Source organism: Lycorma delicatula, chromosome 1, assembly GCF_047948215.1.
Source record: "Lycorma delicatula isolate Av1 chromosome 1, ASM4794821v1, whole genome shotgun sequence".
Classification (NCBI taxonomy): Eukaryota; Metazoa; Arthropoda; class Insecta; order Hemiptera; family Fulgoridae; genus Lycorma; species Lycorma delicatula.
In genome coordinates this window covers 134,108,720-134,122,961 of record NC_134455.1, presented here as the reverse complement: position 1 = coordinate 134,122,961, position 14,242 = coordinate 134,108,720, and the positions used below count along the sequence as shown (strand labels likewise).

Genomic DNA, 14,242 nt, shown 5'->3' with positions numbered 1-14,242 from the left:
TTTTTGAACAGACCTCGTACACTTTTAATACCGCAAATTTTTAAGCTAAAAGGTTTATCAGATCAAAGGTGTCAAATCGGACCCAATGTTATGATTCCCAGTTATTCTCTAGATATAATAATTTTATCAAACATGGCCTGTTGGTATGATTATATAACAATAAAAAATTATAAAAACCACTTACCAACAACTTATTTTGTATGTATGCAAGTATTTCGGATACCAAATTCAGCTTTAAGAACTCAAAAAAAAACTTTTATATTATTCTTAAAAAAAAAAATTCATTCCTCATATGCAAGTCGTTAGTAAAATGTGAAAATGTACAACAGTGGTTGTCATGTTTTTACATACATGTGACGAATGAGTTTTAGTTCTTTTTATTTTACGAATAATTTAAAAGTGGTTTTTTATGAGTTCCTGAAAATGAATTTGGTACCCGAAAGTACTTGAACACATATAAAAAAAGTTGTTAAGTGGTTTTTATACATTATTATTATTATTCTCTAAATATTACATAACTAAACTGTTAATTTTTTTAAAATAATACTGCTTATTTGAAATAAAAAAAAAAACTCTCAAGGCAAAGCAGGAAAAGTTATGCAACCTTCATTTCCGCTTGCATTTTTATAAAAAGAACTCAATTGTTCATTTTTTTTTAAATTTGAAAGAGTTTAATAAAAATTTGAAAAAGGAGAAATGGGGAAAAAATCGCTCATTAAAATAGAAATAAAGAATTTTTGTTAATTATATATTAGTAAAAACCAATACAGAAATTTTTAATTAGAAGATAATAGACGCAATTTCACGTATAGTTATGGCCGTGACATCAATGTCACGCAATAATATTTTTCACAATAGTTTTTTTTGTGTATGCTTGCTCGCACACACTCATACACAAAAAAACTCACACACAATGCGTAATTTAAAAAAAAAAATACTAAAAAACGCCTTACAATAAATGCTATTTAATAATTATTCTTGAAGCCACAACAAATTATAAATTACTACAAACAGAAAAAAAATAAATAAATTTGATCTATTTCCGGTAACAGATTACATTAATAGCAGCTATAGCTAAAAGGAAGTGATATAGTGATAGAATGACTCAACGTTACATAAAGACTTGCTTCCAAACGAATACTCTTGGAAATCCACCGGAAGGATCACCAAACGACCCTGGTTTATACAATACGTTAGGTTAATTTGATTAATACGGTAATTATGCATAATTACCGATGACTTGATTAATCGCCTACAAAGTTAAGAGAATAACATACAATTTGAATATTTAACATTATTTATACCAAGTTAGACAGCGTTATGTTTGGTTAGGTTATGTTGAATCATTTTTCTTTTCCTGTTTAGCCTCTGTAATTATCGTTCAGGTATTACTTCAGAGGATAAGATGTATGACTGTAAATGAAGTGTAGTCTTATACAGTCTCAGTTCGACCATTCCTGAGTTATGTGCTTAACTGAAACCTAACCACCAAAGAACACCGGTACCCTCGATCTAATATTCAAATCCATATAAAAGTAACCATCGTTCCAGGCTAAACACACCGCAATGCTTTTTAACTAATTTATTATTTATTTCATCATTATACCGTGTATTTCAAAATAAATATCGGTGTTTTAAAGTACTCGTAATATTTCTCAAATTTCACGTCCATTTATTAATTATACAAGAAATGAAAGAGAAACTCAAACCGTTTCACTGGCGGCTCACGTTTAGGTACTGTGGAACTGCAACAACCCCTATTCCACTTTACACTATCGATAACATTTAACATGAGTCCTTTTTTCTTTATATTTGTACAATATATAATCCTTAAGCTTAATCTCAGTAGCCATCCCCCCCACCACGTTTATGAAAAAGACAAAGATCTTTGTACGAAACTGTGTGCTTAACCGTTCCAGCGGCGTGGTGTTTGGCTGTTGTGCGCATGCGCATATAGGAAGCTGCACGCGAGGCTGCAAGGAAGAGAGAGCACTGTTGCATCCGCAGTGCCGACCCTGGTGTGCTGGTGGAAGGTAGTTTTTTCTTTACTCTGCTTGTGTATGGAACGTTCCTTGTTTGTTCCCTTTTCTAGTTTAGTTGGTGGAAGGAATATGAAAGCGGTTTAGTTGTTCCTACTGTAGTAATCAGAAGATGGCGGAAAGCAAGGGCTCTTTGATTGCCAAGTCTGTCCAAAAATACGCTGGAAGGGCAAAAGAGAAGGTAATTAGGAAAACCTAATTATGTATTTCTATCTGTGTACATAGAAATTTAAATTGAGAACCGTTGGACTGTAGTGTTTTTAAGGGGACATTTTATTAAGTTATTACCTAATAATACTAAAAAATATGATCTATATTGACGTTTTATTATTTATTCGGTTAAACGGAAAACTGTGTACCATATTTTTTAATGTGATAAAGTGTAGAATTAGATTATTATCCAACTTCCAGCTATTCTTTGATTCATTTTTTCGGTTTCTTTATTTTACAAAATACTTTAACTATGGCCTTGTAAAGGCCCAGAAAAAATTTTTCTGGAGCAGCACCCCCACTAATTTTAGCTACAAGCCGCCACTGAACAGTCTTAGCTGTGTACAAGCTCTAAAGCGTACAAATTATGGTTTGCGTGCTATCTTCGCAAATGAAATTGTGCACCGTGACGATAAAGACTTTCTTTATTCTGTAGTGTTCGTTCAGTGACGAATTAAAATGTCATGTTAATGAAAAAGTAAACACTCATAATGTGCCTATCTGGAGATCAGAAAAACATCACGAAATATTTCAAAGTGAACGAGACTCCCCAAAACTGAATGTTTTTGTGCCGTATCTCGACGGCCAGTTTACGGGCCGTTCTCTTTGGGGGAATCAAGTGTGTCTGGAATTAACTATCTTGATATTCCACAACTGTTGCTCTATCCTGACGTGCAATTCGAACAAAACTTCATCTAGCAGCAAGATGATGCTGCTCCTCATTGTCATAACGCTGTGCGTGATTGTTTGAATAAAATTCTCCCCAATCGATGGATCAGTCGCCAGGGACTAGTTGTCGTGACTATAAATAAAATTTAACATTACATAATAAAACAATTGATTTAATTTTTCACGTTTGAATAATTTTACACAGAGATTATTACTGCTGATAATGTTTACAATGTAAAAATGAGGTTTCTTTCAAGAGGAATGGTGTTTAAAACTATCACAGCCAGCCTAATGGTACCTTCCAAAGCAGCTATCAACAAAGTTTTTTTGCTGAACATACGGGTAGGTATTTTTAATGACTAACTTTTGGGTTTTGTCATTCTACCAAATCATTTAAATAGAGAAAATTATCTTGCTCATTTGCCGAAAATCTACCACATTTTTTGGAACCTCTACAATTAAGAGGAAATATGTGGTTTCACCATGATGGAACTCCAGCACATTTCAGTCAGTTGGTATTAGATTTCCTGCATGAAACTTTCCATGAAAAAATGGATAGGCCGAGGAGGGTCAGTGCCCTCTGGCTTGCCCGATCACCTGACGGTTAAGCCTTCTTGACTTCTACCCGAGTGCCATTAGAAACATATTGCTTATTGAAATCCAGTACTCAATATTGAGGATCTTCAACAAAGAATCCAAAATTGATTTCAAGAAATTAGGAATACTCCCGGAATTTTTGAACGGTTAAGACCATCTTTCAGAAAAAGACTGGGAACTTGTGTAAACTCTAATGGTGAACACTTCGAACATCTTTTATAATTTTTAACAGTTGTTAACTGTTTAATTACACCTAATGTTCTACAATAATTAACGTAAGATTATCACAAGTAGTTGTTTTTGTTTTTTTTTAATTATTAGGTCTATTATTGTGAAAAAAATTATTATTTTTTTGATACTAATTTACAATACTAGAATAACAATAATAAAAACAATTAATATGTAATCGAAATGAACGTAAAGTGGAGAACATGAAAACAGACGCAAAATTACAACATCAATTTTCTCCTATAACTCGGCTATTTGTAAACAGATTGTAAAAAGTAAAATGTCATTTTGTTCAAAATAAAAGGCTTAATATTTTAGTAAACAATGTAAATATTTGTAAAACTAATATTTATGGAGATATAATGGACTGAAAAATAAACATGGATGCCATTTTGTAATATGCGAAGATATTTAAGTCCTGATTTTTTTCTAATTTTTAAACTTTATTACCAAGACGCTTATCAACTATTAATGTGATTCATCTATCCGAATTTAAGATATAAATTTTTATATAAAAATAACAAAATTGTGGACAGGAGGAGGAAGAAGAAGGAGAAATTGCCATTTTTCCTAAGGAAAGTTTTTGTTAAGTTTTACAAGTAGAATCCGAAAAAGTATAGCCGGCCCATTAGTTAAGAAACATTTGTGTGTGAATATATATATATATCTGAAATATGTATATATATATATATATATACGTTAGAATATATATTTTATTATTCTATATGTTTATATTATTATCTATTCGTTCAATATTGTAGCATTTAATATTCTCAATATGGAAATTATCTATATGTATTCAGTTCATAACAAACACAATACAACAGCTAAGTACCTTAACGAATTCATATCCCCACCGCCGAAAATATGCTATCTCACTTTGAAACGCTTCAAGGACAAATTTAGGAGGGGTACTATCTTATATATATATATATATATATATATATTATTAGTAGTAATATTTTTTGAACCGTTTTGCCAAGAGAAATAATTTGATATCCATATTGTTAGGGTTTGGAAAGAACATATTTTAAGAGTGATATTACGTAGGCTAGTATCCGATTATATTGACAATTTCGTAACGTTATCTATCTTATATTTACCGCAATGAAGACGAAACCAATGGATATAAAATAATTAATTAATTAGTAAAAATCGGTCCAACCGTTTAAGCCCTAACGTTACGAAATTGTCAATATAATCGGATACTAGCCAACGTAATATCACTCTTAAAATATGTTTTTTCCAAACCCTAACAATATGGATATCAAATTATTTCTCTTGGCAAAACGGTTCAAAAAATATTACTACTAATAATATATATATATATATATATATAAATTATATTTATAAAATAAATAACCATTTATTAAAATTAATAAAGAGACTGTTCATTTTCCACCGAAATCCGGCTGACTACTTTGTTTTTAAATAAAGCTGTAGCTGCGGTGGCGTTAATACCTAAGTACCCGAAAAACCTTATTATTAGCTTTCCCGCAGCCGAATAAAAATAACGAAAAAGTATTTCATTTTTTACTTATTATAACCATCATTAATCCTAAAATAAAATATTTAATACTGTTATATTGAGTGTAGGAGTGGCATAAGATTATATTATCTCGTTCGCCTACAATTATTAAGAGGTTACGCCACTTAACGTTTATTTATAACTGTCAAGAATATAAGAATATTCTATTTTGTTTTAAATACTATTTAAAAAGAAGATAATTAAAGTAAAAAAAAAAAAAATAATAAATAAAATGATTACAACAAAAATATGAATAGATTACGTAAGAACTAACCTACAAATTTTAAAAACAAAATGTGATAAAAATTACAGGCCTAGTGTAACTTAAATCGATAAGCGTTTACAGATAACATTAATGGTGTTAAATTATAAACGTAATACAATTAATAAAAATACATATATTTGATTTAAATAATACTAATAATCACAGAGTTATCAGATTAATGTTATAAATGAACCGAGGCACTGATAAAATTAATTTCCAGTAATAAGTTTATTTTTAAATTATCTTTTTAAAATTAAGTTGAAATATTGTTGTTTATTATAAGATAAAGTAAGAAATATTAGAAAATGATAATCAATATAATAAAATGTAACACCAAAAATAACCATTGACGGTAGATACATGCATAACTATACCTTAGAAAGAAAATCAATTGTAAACACAAACACAAAATTAGCTTGTATATAAACAAAATCATATTTGGCACAACAGTTAACATTCACATTTTTACAGAAATATTACAAATTAATAATTATTTTAAACAAATTAATAATACAGTATTATTAATATTTTGTGTACCTCGTGTCGTTATTCTGCTTGCTGTCACACATGTTGCAGTAACTTTGCACTGAACGTACGAAAACAAACTGCACTAACGTAATCTTGCCATAGAGGCAAAGACTCTCCCTCTTAATAATGTAATACCACTACATCAACACAAATATTCCCTACTTTTCCCTCCGTTAATCTATTTTTAAACTAATATCTTCCGTTTGTTTTGTATTCATTAATATTATCAATTTACATTCTTAAATATTAAAATAAATTAAAAATGAATATAATAAGTATTTACATTCCTTTATAACAAATTTATTAATATTTTTATTATAACAAAACCTTTTCCTTTATTATATTATATTAAAAAATAAAAATTATTATTTTTTTTTTAAATGGTCTTATTAAATTGAATACTGGTAATGAGACAATATCCTTACAGAAAAATTTTCACAAATAATCATATTGATTGTTATAAATCAAAATCAAAGTTTTAATTAAAATTAAACTATTGTTTTTTTTTCAAAATTAATAATTTATCTTCCTACGTAAATTTCTATTTAAAACATCTACATAGCCAGAACTTTACTTTCCCGTCTTGATATCGCTATAGCAAAGCTGTAGTTCTAGAAGGGAAAGTATTGTAATCGGTCCGGTTTGGGCATATGCGGTTTACACCGGATCCTGACGTTTTAACAACTAAAGAACCCAAAAAACCGGATGTATATTTTCCGGATGTTAACACTTGAATGTATATGTGTATCCGGTGTTGGCCATTAAATTACCTTATATCTCCAGAACTATTCGACCGATTTTGACCAAACCTGGTCAGATTACTTCTATATATGGGGTATTGATGCCGTTACATTTTCAACTTAAAAAGTCACAATGTAAAGCTGTAAAGCAAGGTCACCTTCAGTATCTGGAGATTTTCGCTTAATTATGATCATTTTTTTTTAAAGCACATATGTAAACAATTAAAAAATAACAATATTTGAAAAAAAAGTTTTTCAAAATCGTACCCTCACCACAAAAAAGCTGTAAACTTCTTCTATGTTGTGACATCATAGGTGAGTATTAGAATTAAATAAATAAATAATATTTAAAGGGTAAAAATGTAACGTAGTCTGGCCGGGTCTCAAACTCGATCGTCCGTTCGCTCGGGACCTGGTGCGTTAAGCCTCGTGACTACACCAGTCTACCGATGGCACAAGAGAAATTTGTTCTATTTAATTTGTAAAATTATATTAGTTTACTTAGTGCTGACCGTCACCGCTAGTACCGCCACACCCACGCGAATTAAATACGGTATACGCGCGCACTATAGTTAGAATCATTGAATTAAATAAACGAAAAAAATATTATATTTAAATATTTTAAATTAAGTTGTGTATGTAAGCCACACATAAGATGTTCCTGATGTACGGCTGGCCAGCCGTACATCAGCCGGAACGCTGGCCAGCCGCGTTCTAGGAAAATCCTACAACTGTGTTGACAGCTTATTTTTTTAACGTGTTTTCTATGAAGCATAATAATAATTTGGGTTTATTATTCAATTGATTATTATTATTATGCCGATCTCCGTGGCTGAGTGGTAGCGTCTTGGCCATCCATCCGAAGGTCCCGGGTTCGAATACCAGTCAAACATATCATTTTTCACACGCTACAAAATTTATTTACCATCTGATATACTGTAAGAGGGCGTAAGCATGTTATTATGTAAATAAATTAATTATTACTACTTTAGGTCAACTTCATTTTAACATTACAGTTGAAGGCCAGTGTATAGTTTCTTTCCTTCCCAAAAACGTTTATATTTGTAGTAATAGAAGAAAAAAACCATATTTACAATCGAATTATAAGGTCCAAATCGATTTATAGTCATAATCGATAATTAGGTAGATTTCATAAGTAAGCTACCTATTGTAATAGATACCATGATTCGACTTCCGGAAAATTTCGACATATTTTCGCGTTTCACATCCAACAGACCCCAAAACCACCTTCAACTCAAAAGTTTATATATACAATTATATATATTTATATATATAAATATCACTTTCTTGTGGACACGATAACTGCTGTAATTTTGCGCCAATCACTTTCAAATTTTTTTCTTAAAAGTATCTCGTTCCTAAATCGCGGTCGAGTTTGTTAACGGCTAAAAGCGGACCATGTGGATGGAAATGTGGGTGCTTTTTCGAAAAGAGAAAATACTGCTATAACTTTGTTATAAAGTAAAATATCGAATTCGTTTAAAGTTCCTACTATTCTTTTGGGTAAGGGATTAAAACTTATATAAGTAAAACTTTTATATGACCAACCATTGGCCCAGGGGGTGGAAAAATGGGGTTTCAAAGATGAAAAAAAAATTATACCTGCCTTAATAGGCAAAGTATCGAATCGGTTTAAAGTGGTCATTAATCCTCTAAATATTACCTAAACGTTTTGTCTGGAGCAATTTTTGATATGACCAACCCTTACGGCAAGGGATGACCAAAATGTTGCTGGAATTGTAAGAAGATGGGGTTCTCATATGCTAAACTTGTGAAACTTTTTTTCATTTGCAACCATTATCGTATTGAGTAAATTTGAAGTTTTTCTTAATTTTATGGTGGAAATCTTTTCTATCCCTACTTAGCATTGGTGAAATCTACCTCCGCCTTCCGGCGTGCCGATTTTTTTTTATTAATCAACTATGATTATTTATTATTAATAATTTTTATAACATTTAGTGGGGGGAAAAAACAGACAAAAAAGTATTAGTTTGCATTACTTTGCAAGCGTACTACCAGGTTAATTTTCTGCAATAACTTGATTGTTTGTCAACGGATTTTTGCAAGTTAGGTGTCATTTTGTTCAAAATTCTTTACAAAATGAATTTTGTAAAGTAAAAATTTAATCAATCAAATAATTACAAAGATATTGATGTTGACAAAATTAACATGGCCGCCACTGAAATTTTTGTAGGTACAAAATTTTTTATTTTGTAGAATTGATTTACCAAAATTTATTTAAACTCGGTTTAATCGTGTCTGAAAAATATTGTTTTTTATTGAAAATCATAAAATGGCGTCCAGAAGGAAAACAAATTAAAATAGGGCTTATGTCAAAATAAATGTTTTTGGCTAATTTTGGTGTCCTAAATCAATACCTGAAGTTCGGCGAATACGTCCTGGAACACTCTGTATATTAATGTCCTGAATTAATGGTTCAAGTTCGGTAACTATCTCCCGGGTTACTCTGTATAATACTGTATATTTAAATATAATGTAATAAGTCCTGCGTAATATTTGTACACCAGCATAGAAAGGAAAGCAATTTGGAGCTCGTAATTTGACTATTAATATAATTTGTTTATCTGTTTCAATTTTGTCATGCCTTATGTATATTTTCTTGTCATTTAAATTTTAAATATAACTGATTTATAATGATTCATTTAAAACTAAGATTAGAAAAGGCAGAGTTGCATTACTTCCTAGCTTTGCCCTTGATGGATTTTTATTTCAATTACGCCTTTTATAAATCACTTTATTATTATATAGTGATATAATTAGTTAATTAGATATATTTAAAGTAAAATTGAAAAAAAAATTAATATTCAGAAGAAAAAAATTTATTCGATTTGACTCTGAATTTTTACTTTAAAAATTATATGAAGAATTAAAAGTATAATTGAGAAAAAATCAAAATTCTTGGTAAAAACCAAATGACATTTTATCACATTTTTTTTTTGTTGATATCTTTACATAAGCATGAAGCTTGTGCGTGGGATACGAAAACATGGAATTTTGTAGCGTATAAAAAATGTCATGATTTACCGGGATTTAAACCCAGGACCTCCGAATTATACTGTACACAAAGAAAAATTGTTAAAAACATAAAATTATTAAAATGTTTTGGACTATTTGCTCTACAACTGCCACATATAAAATTTTTGATAACAACCACCATTTGAAAAAGATTAAGGATCAAATTTTTGAAAATGTTACAAATAATAAAAAAATCGATAAATTTTTAAAGTTCGTAAATCGGGTCTCTCTAGATCTATTTTTTTTTTTTAAATCTGACTTATACACCACATGATTTCCTTGTACGCTTTTTTTTTCTTTTTCCTGTTTAGCCTTCGGGAATTACCGTTCAGATATTACTTCAGAGAAGAAATGAGGATGATATGTATGAGTGTAAATGAAATGTAGTCTTGTACAGTCTCAGTTCAACCATTCCTGAGATGTGTGATTAATTGAAATTCAACCACCAAAGAACACCGGTATCCACGATCTAGTATTCAAATCCGTGTAAAAATAACTGAATTTACTAGGACGTAAACGCTGGAACTCTCGACTTCCAAATCAGCTGATTTGGGAAGACGCATTCACCACTAGACCAACCCGGTGGGTGTTTATAACTCTGGGACCAATGAAAATAAGTACCACTTATGATATATCGTTGAAAAGCTCTCAATGAGGGCTTATTACTACAGTTAAGAAAAAGTAAAAAATCCAAGTTTTTTTTATTTTGGACTATTTGGTCCAGTGTATTGCAATCAAAAGGGGAGGTGCACAACTAGATGTCACAACAGTCCTAAATCCAAAATTTCTACATCCTACGGCTAATCATTCTATAGTTATGCGAGATACATACATACGTATGTACAGACCACTCCAAAACTAGTGAAAATGGATTCAGATATGGTCAAAATGGATATTTCCGTTGAAATCTGAAATTTTTTCGCGATCACAATACTTTCTTTACTTCGTACAACGATGTAAAAGGATTACCATGTCATCTACATTAATATTAGATACAACTGGATTTTAAAACTTGAAACAATTTGAAAAAGATGGTATTTTAAGTGGGAGTTCCATTAAGCCCCTTTTCTTAGTGGGGAGAGGTTAAAAGTTTATTTATTTGAATAAATATTTATTTTGTTTAATTTTTCCCTATTTTTTTTGTAATACTGTTCAACAAGGTTAAAAAATTATAGTTTACTGAAAAAATAAAATAAATATATAAAAATGTGTACTGTAACGACCCTTGTTTGTTGGGGTGGAAAATCAGCCCAAATCTTGAGATATATATATTAGCAGACCTGGCAATGCTTTTCTATTGCTAGATTTGAGTGTATATATATATATATATATATATATATATATATATAGATTAAATGAACAGAATTGAAAGTTTGATAAAACATTAACAATATGAACGTAACTTCACAAAATCTAAGTTTTTCAATTTTTCCCAATTTTCCTTTTCCCATTTTGGTTTTTAACATATTCCTTTCCCCATTTCCCCTACCCTTTCCCCAATTTCCCCCCTTTCCTCCCCACATTTCTCTTTCCTTACCTATTTTCTCCTTTTCATTTCCTTTTCCCCGTTTTATTCTTTTTTCCGTTTTCCCCATCTTTTACCATTTTTGAATTTCCCTTTTCCGATTTTTCCAAATTTAACTTTTACGATTTTTTCCTTTCTCCCATTTTCCCCGCGCGTAAATCGACCCAGTAATTTTTTAGTCCCTAGCGGACACACATATCGAAAACATTGAAATGGGATCGTAAAATATTTAGTATAGCATGTGTTATTTTTACGTCCAACAGACAGCGTGTTTTTAAAAAAGAAAACATATGTTTTTACCTATCCAGTTGTGAAATTTTAGCTATATAAATAGTAGGTATATAAAAACACGTATTTGAATGCAACGTTGTGTCAAAATTTCAAAGCAATCGGTGAAGAACATTTGGAGATTTAAGATTTTGAACAAACGAACATTTACATATATATATATATATAAAATAAAATAAAAAAGTGGCGATAAGAAACCCTGTCATTTTTTTAATTTTTTATAAAAGTGCGATAGGAAAGACTCCTATCGCACTGCTGTGGGAAGCTAACCTAGAGATATATGGCTGACCACCAGCCAATTAATGCTCCAAGCGCTATAAAATGGTGGACAGGTACTTGCTGCATTCAGCGACCTAGGCGTGGCAGCGAATTGCTGCCTAGACGAAATAAATTTTACTATGCATATCATACATATTTTTAGTAGTTGACAGGGTGCGCCTACCCATTTTATCAAATACATGACAAGTAAGCGGTTGGGACACGTAAGCCTATGGTTTATGGCACCACGCTTAGTCCGCTCATGCTGTTACCTAAACTGTAGACGCTGTTTAGGATACTGGTCGCTAAACTGTTCCAGGCTCATTTACCGTTTGGGGCACAGACATTCGGTCTTATGGTTTATGGCAACCGAATGGAGTGGTGGCGGGAGAAATGCCAAGCAAACCAATGTATGAATGTAAATGAAGTGGAGTCTTGTATAGTCTCAGATCGACAATTCTTGGTGATATCTGATTCATTGAACCCCAACCACCAAAGAATACCGGTATCCACGATCTATATTCAAATCCGTATAAAAATAACTGCCTTTACTAGGATTTGAACCTCAAAACTCTCGACTTCCAGCTGATTTGTGATGACCAGTTTACCACTAGACCAACCCGGTTGGTTAGAGTAAATATCTAAGAATAAAAAAGTTTTAAAATATTATTTTCTACCCAAAAATTCAGTAAAAATATGAGGTTTCAATTTTAAGTTGGTCGCTGTATAGAAAAACAACGAGAAGATTTCAAAAATGTTAATACAGTATTTTTGATGTAGGGAAAAATCTAAGAAAGTTTCCCCATTTGAAGGTTCCCAAAAATGTAAATTTCTGAAATTCCAATTGTGGTCATCTTGAGTTGATCAACTTGTAGACAAGAAATAAGAAATTTAGGTGAATCAAAGAGACCTTCAAATTTTATAGTGTATTGAAGTTAAAATACTGAGAAAATACTGCTTGTAGTAACAATCAGTGGCGGCTCGCCACTGATGGAATAGGCACTGTGGAACTGCAGCACTCCCCTATTCCCATTTGATATTACCGATAACATTTAATATAATGAGTTCTTTTTTCTTTAATTCTTTTTTTATATTTGTACAATATATAATCCTTAAACTTAATTTTATTAGCCATCCTCCAGTTTATGAAAAAGTAACAAAAATCTTTGTATGAAACTGTGCGCTTCACAGTTCCAGCGATGTGGTGTTTGGATGTTGTGCGCATGCGCACATAGGAAGCTGCAAGGCTGCGAGGGAGAGAGATCACTGTGGCTCCCGCAGTGCCGACCCTAGCGTGCTGATGGAAGGTAGATTTTTTTTTGCTGTGTATGGAACGTTCCTTGTTCGTTCCCTTTTCAAGTTTAGTCGGTGGAAGGAATATGAAAGACGTTTAGTTGGTTTTTCGGTAGAGATCAGAAGATGGCGGAAATCAAGGGCTCTTTAATTGCTCAGTCTGTCCCAAAGACGCTGGAAGGGCAAAAGAGAAGGTAATTAGTAAAAACTAGTTAAGTCTTTGTTTCTGTGCACATAGAAATTTAAATCAAGAACCGTTGGATTATAATGTTTTTAAGCGGACATTTTACGAAGATATTTTACAGATAATACTGAAAAATATTATTTGTAATGACATTTTATAATTTATTCGGTTAAACCTAATACGGTTTTTAAGCACGTGTTTAAAAACCGTGTACGATATTCTTGAATGTGATAAAGTGTAGAATTAGATTATTATCCTACTTCCAGCTATTCTATTTGATTCATTTTTTTCGGTTTTTTATTTTACAGAAAACTTTAACCATGGCCTTGAAAAGGCCCAGGAACAAGTTTCCTGGTGCAGCACCTCCATTAATTTTAATTACGAGCCGCCACTGGTAATAAAAATATTATTATTAGTAGAAAAAAAGTTTATTAAATGTATCTCTCCGTTAAGACCTAGCAATTACATTAATAAGCTCTACGATATCAGACGTTAAATTAATCTTTGAACATTCATTATGATAATATTTTAATTATAATGTATGTGTCATTTATAATATAGTAGGGGGTCATTATAATATATTAATTATTTGGCCCCATTGCTCTACAATTACCTCATAAAATTTTTATAACAACCACGATTCGAAAAAGAAAAAGCTGATATCAAAGTTTGTATAATATCCTGGCATAGCTTATTTATTTTTATGCAGTAGGAAATAATTATACATAAAAATATTTTTTTAAAATCGATATTGGTTTTTATTTTCCCTGCTCCAATATACTGTGATATTATTCCCAAAGTATTTATTTTGCGCCACTTGTACTATTACTATG

General features: G+C 31.1%; 1 protein-coding gene across 2 annotated transcripts in view; it reads right to left on the bottom strand.

Moving 5' to 3' along the window:
• The window catches only part of LOC142322458 (epidermal retinol dehydrogenase 2-like), a 231,960-nt gene extending 225,784 nt beyond the window's left edge, over positions 1-6,176 (bottom strand). The window contains exon 1 of one of the 2 annotated variants that reach the window (XM_075361575.1): positions 6,074-6,176. In XM_075361575.1, coding sequence (XP_075217690.1) covers positions 6,074-6,105 — 32 coding nt within the window. In that variant the 5' untranslated portion in view covers positions 6,106-6,176. The remainder of the gene's footprint in view (positions 1-6,073) is intronic. The other variant, XM_075361585.1, reaches the window with a different exon arrangement.
• Positions 6,177-14,242: the final 8,066 nt, after the last annotated feature.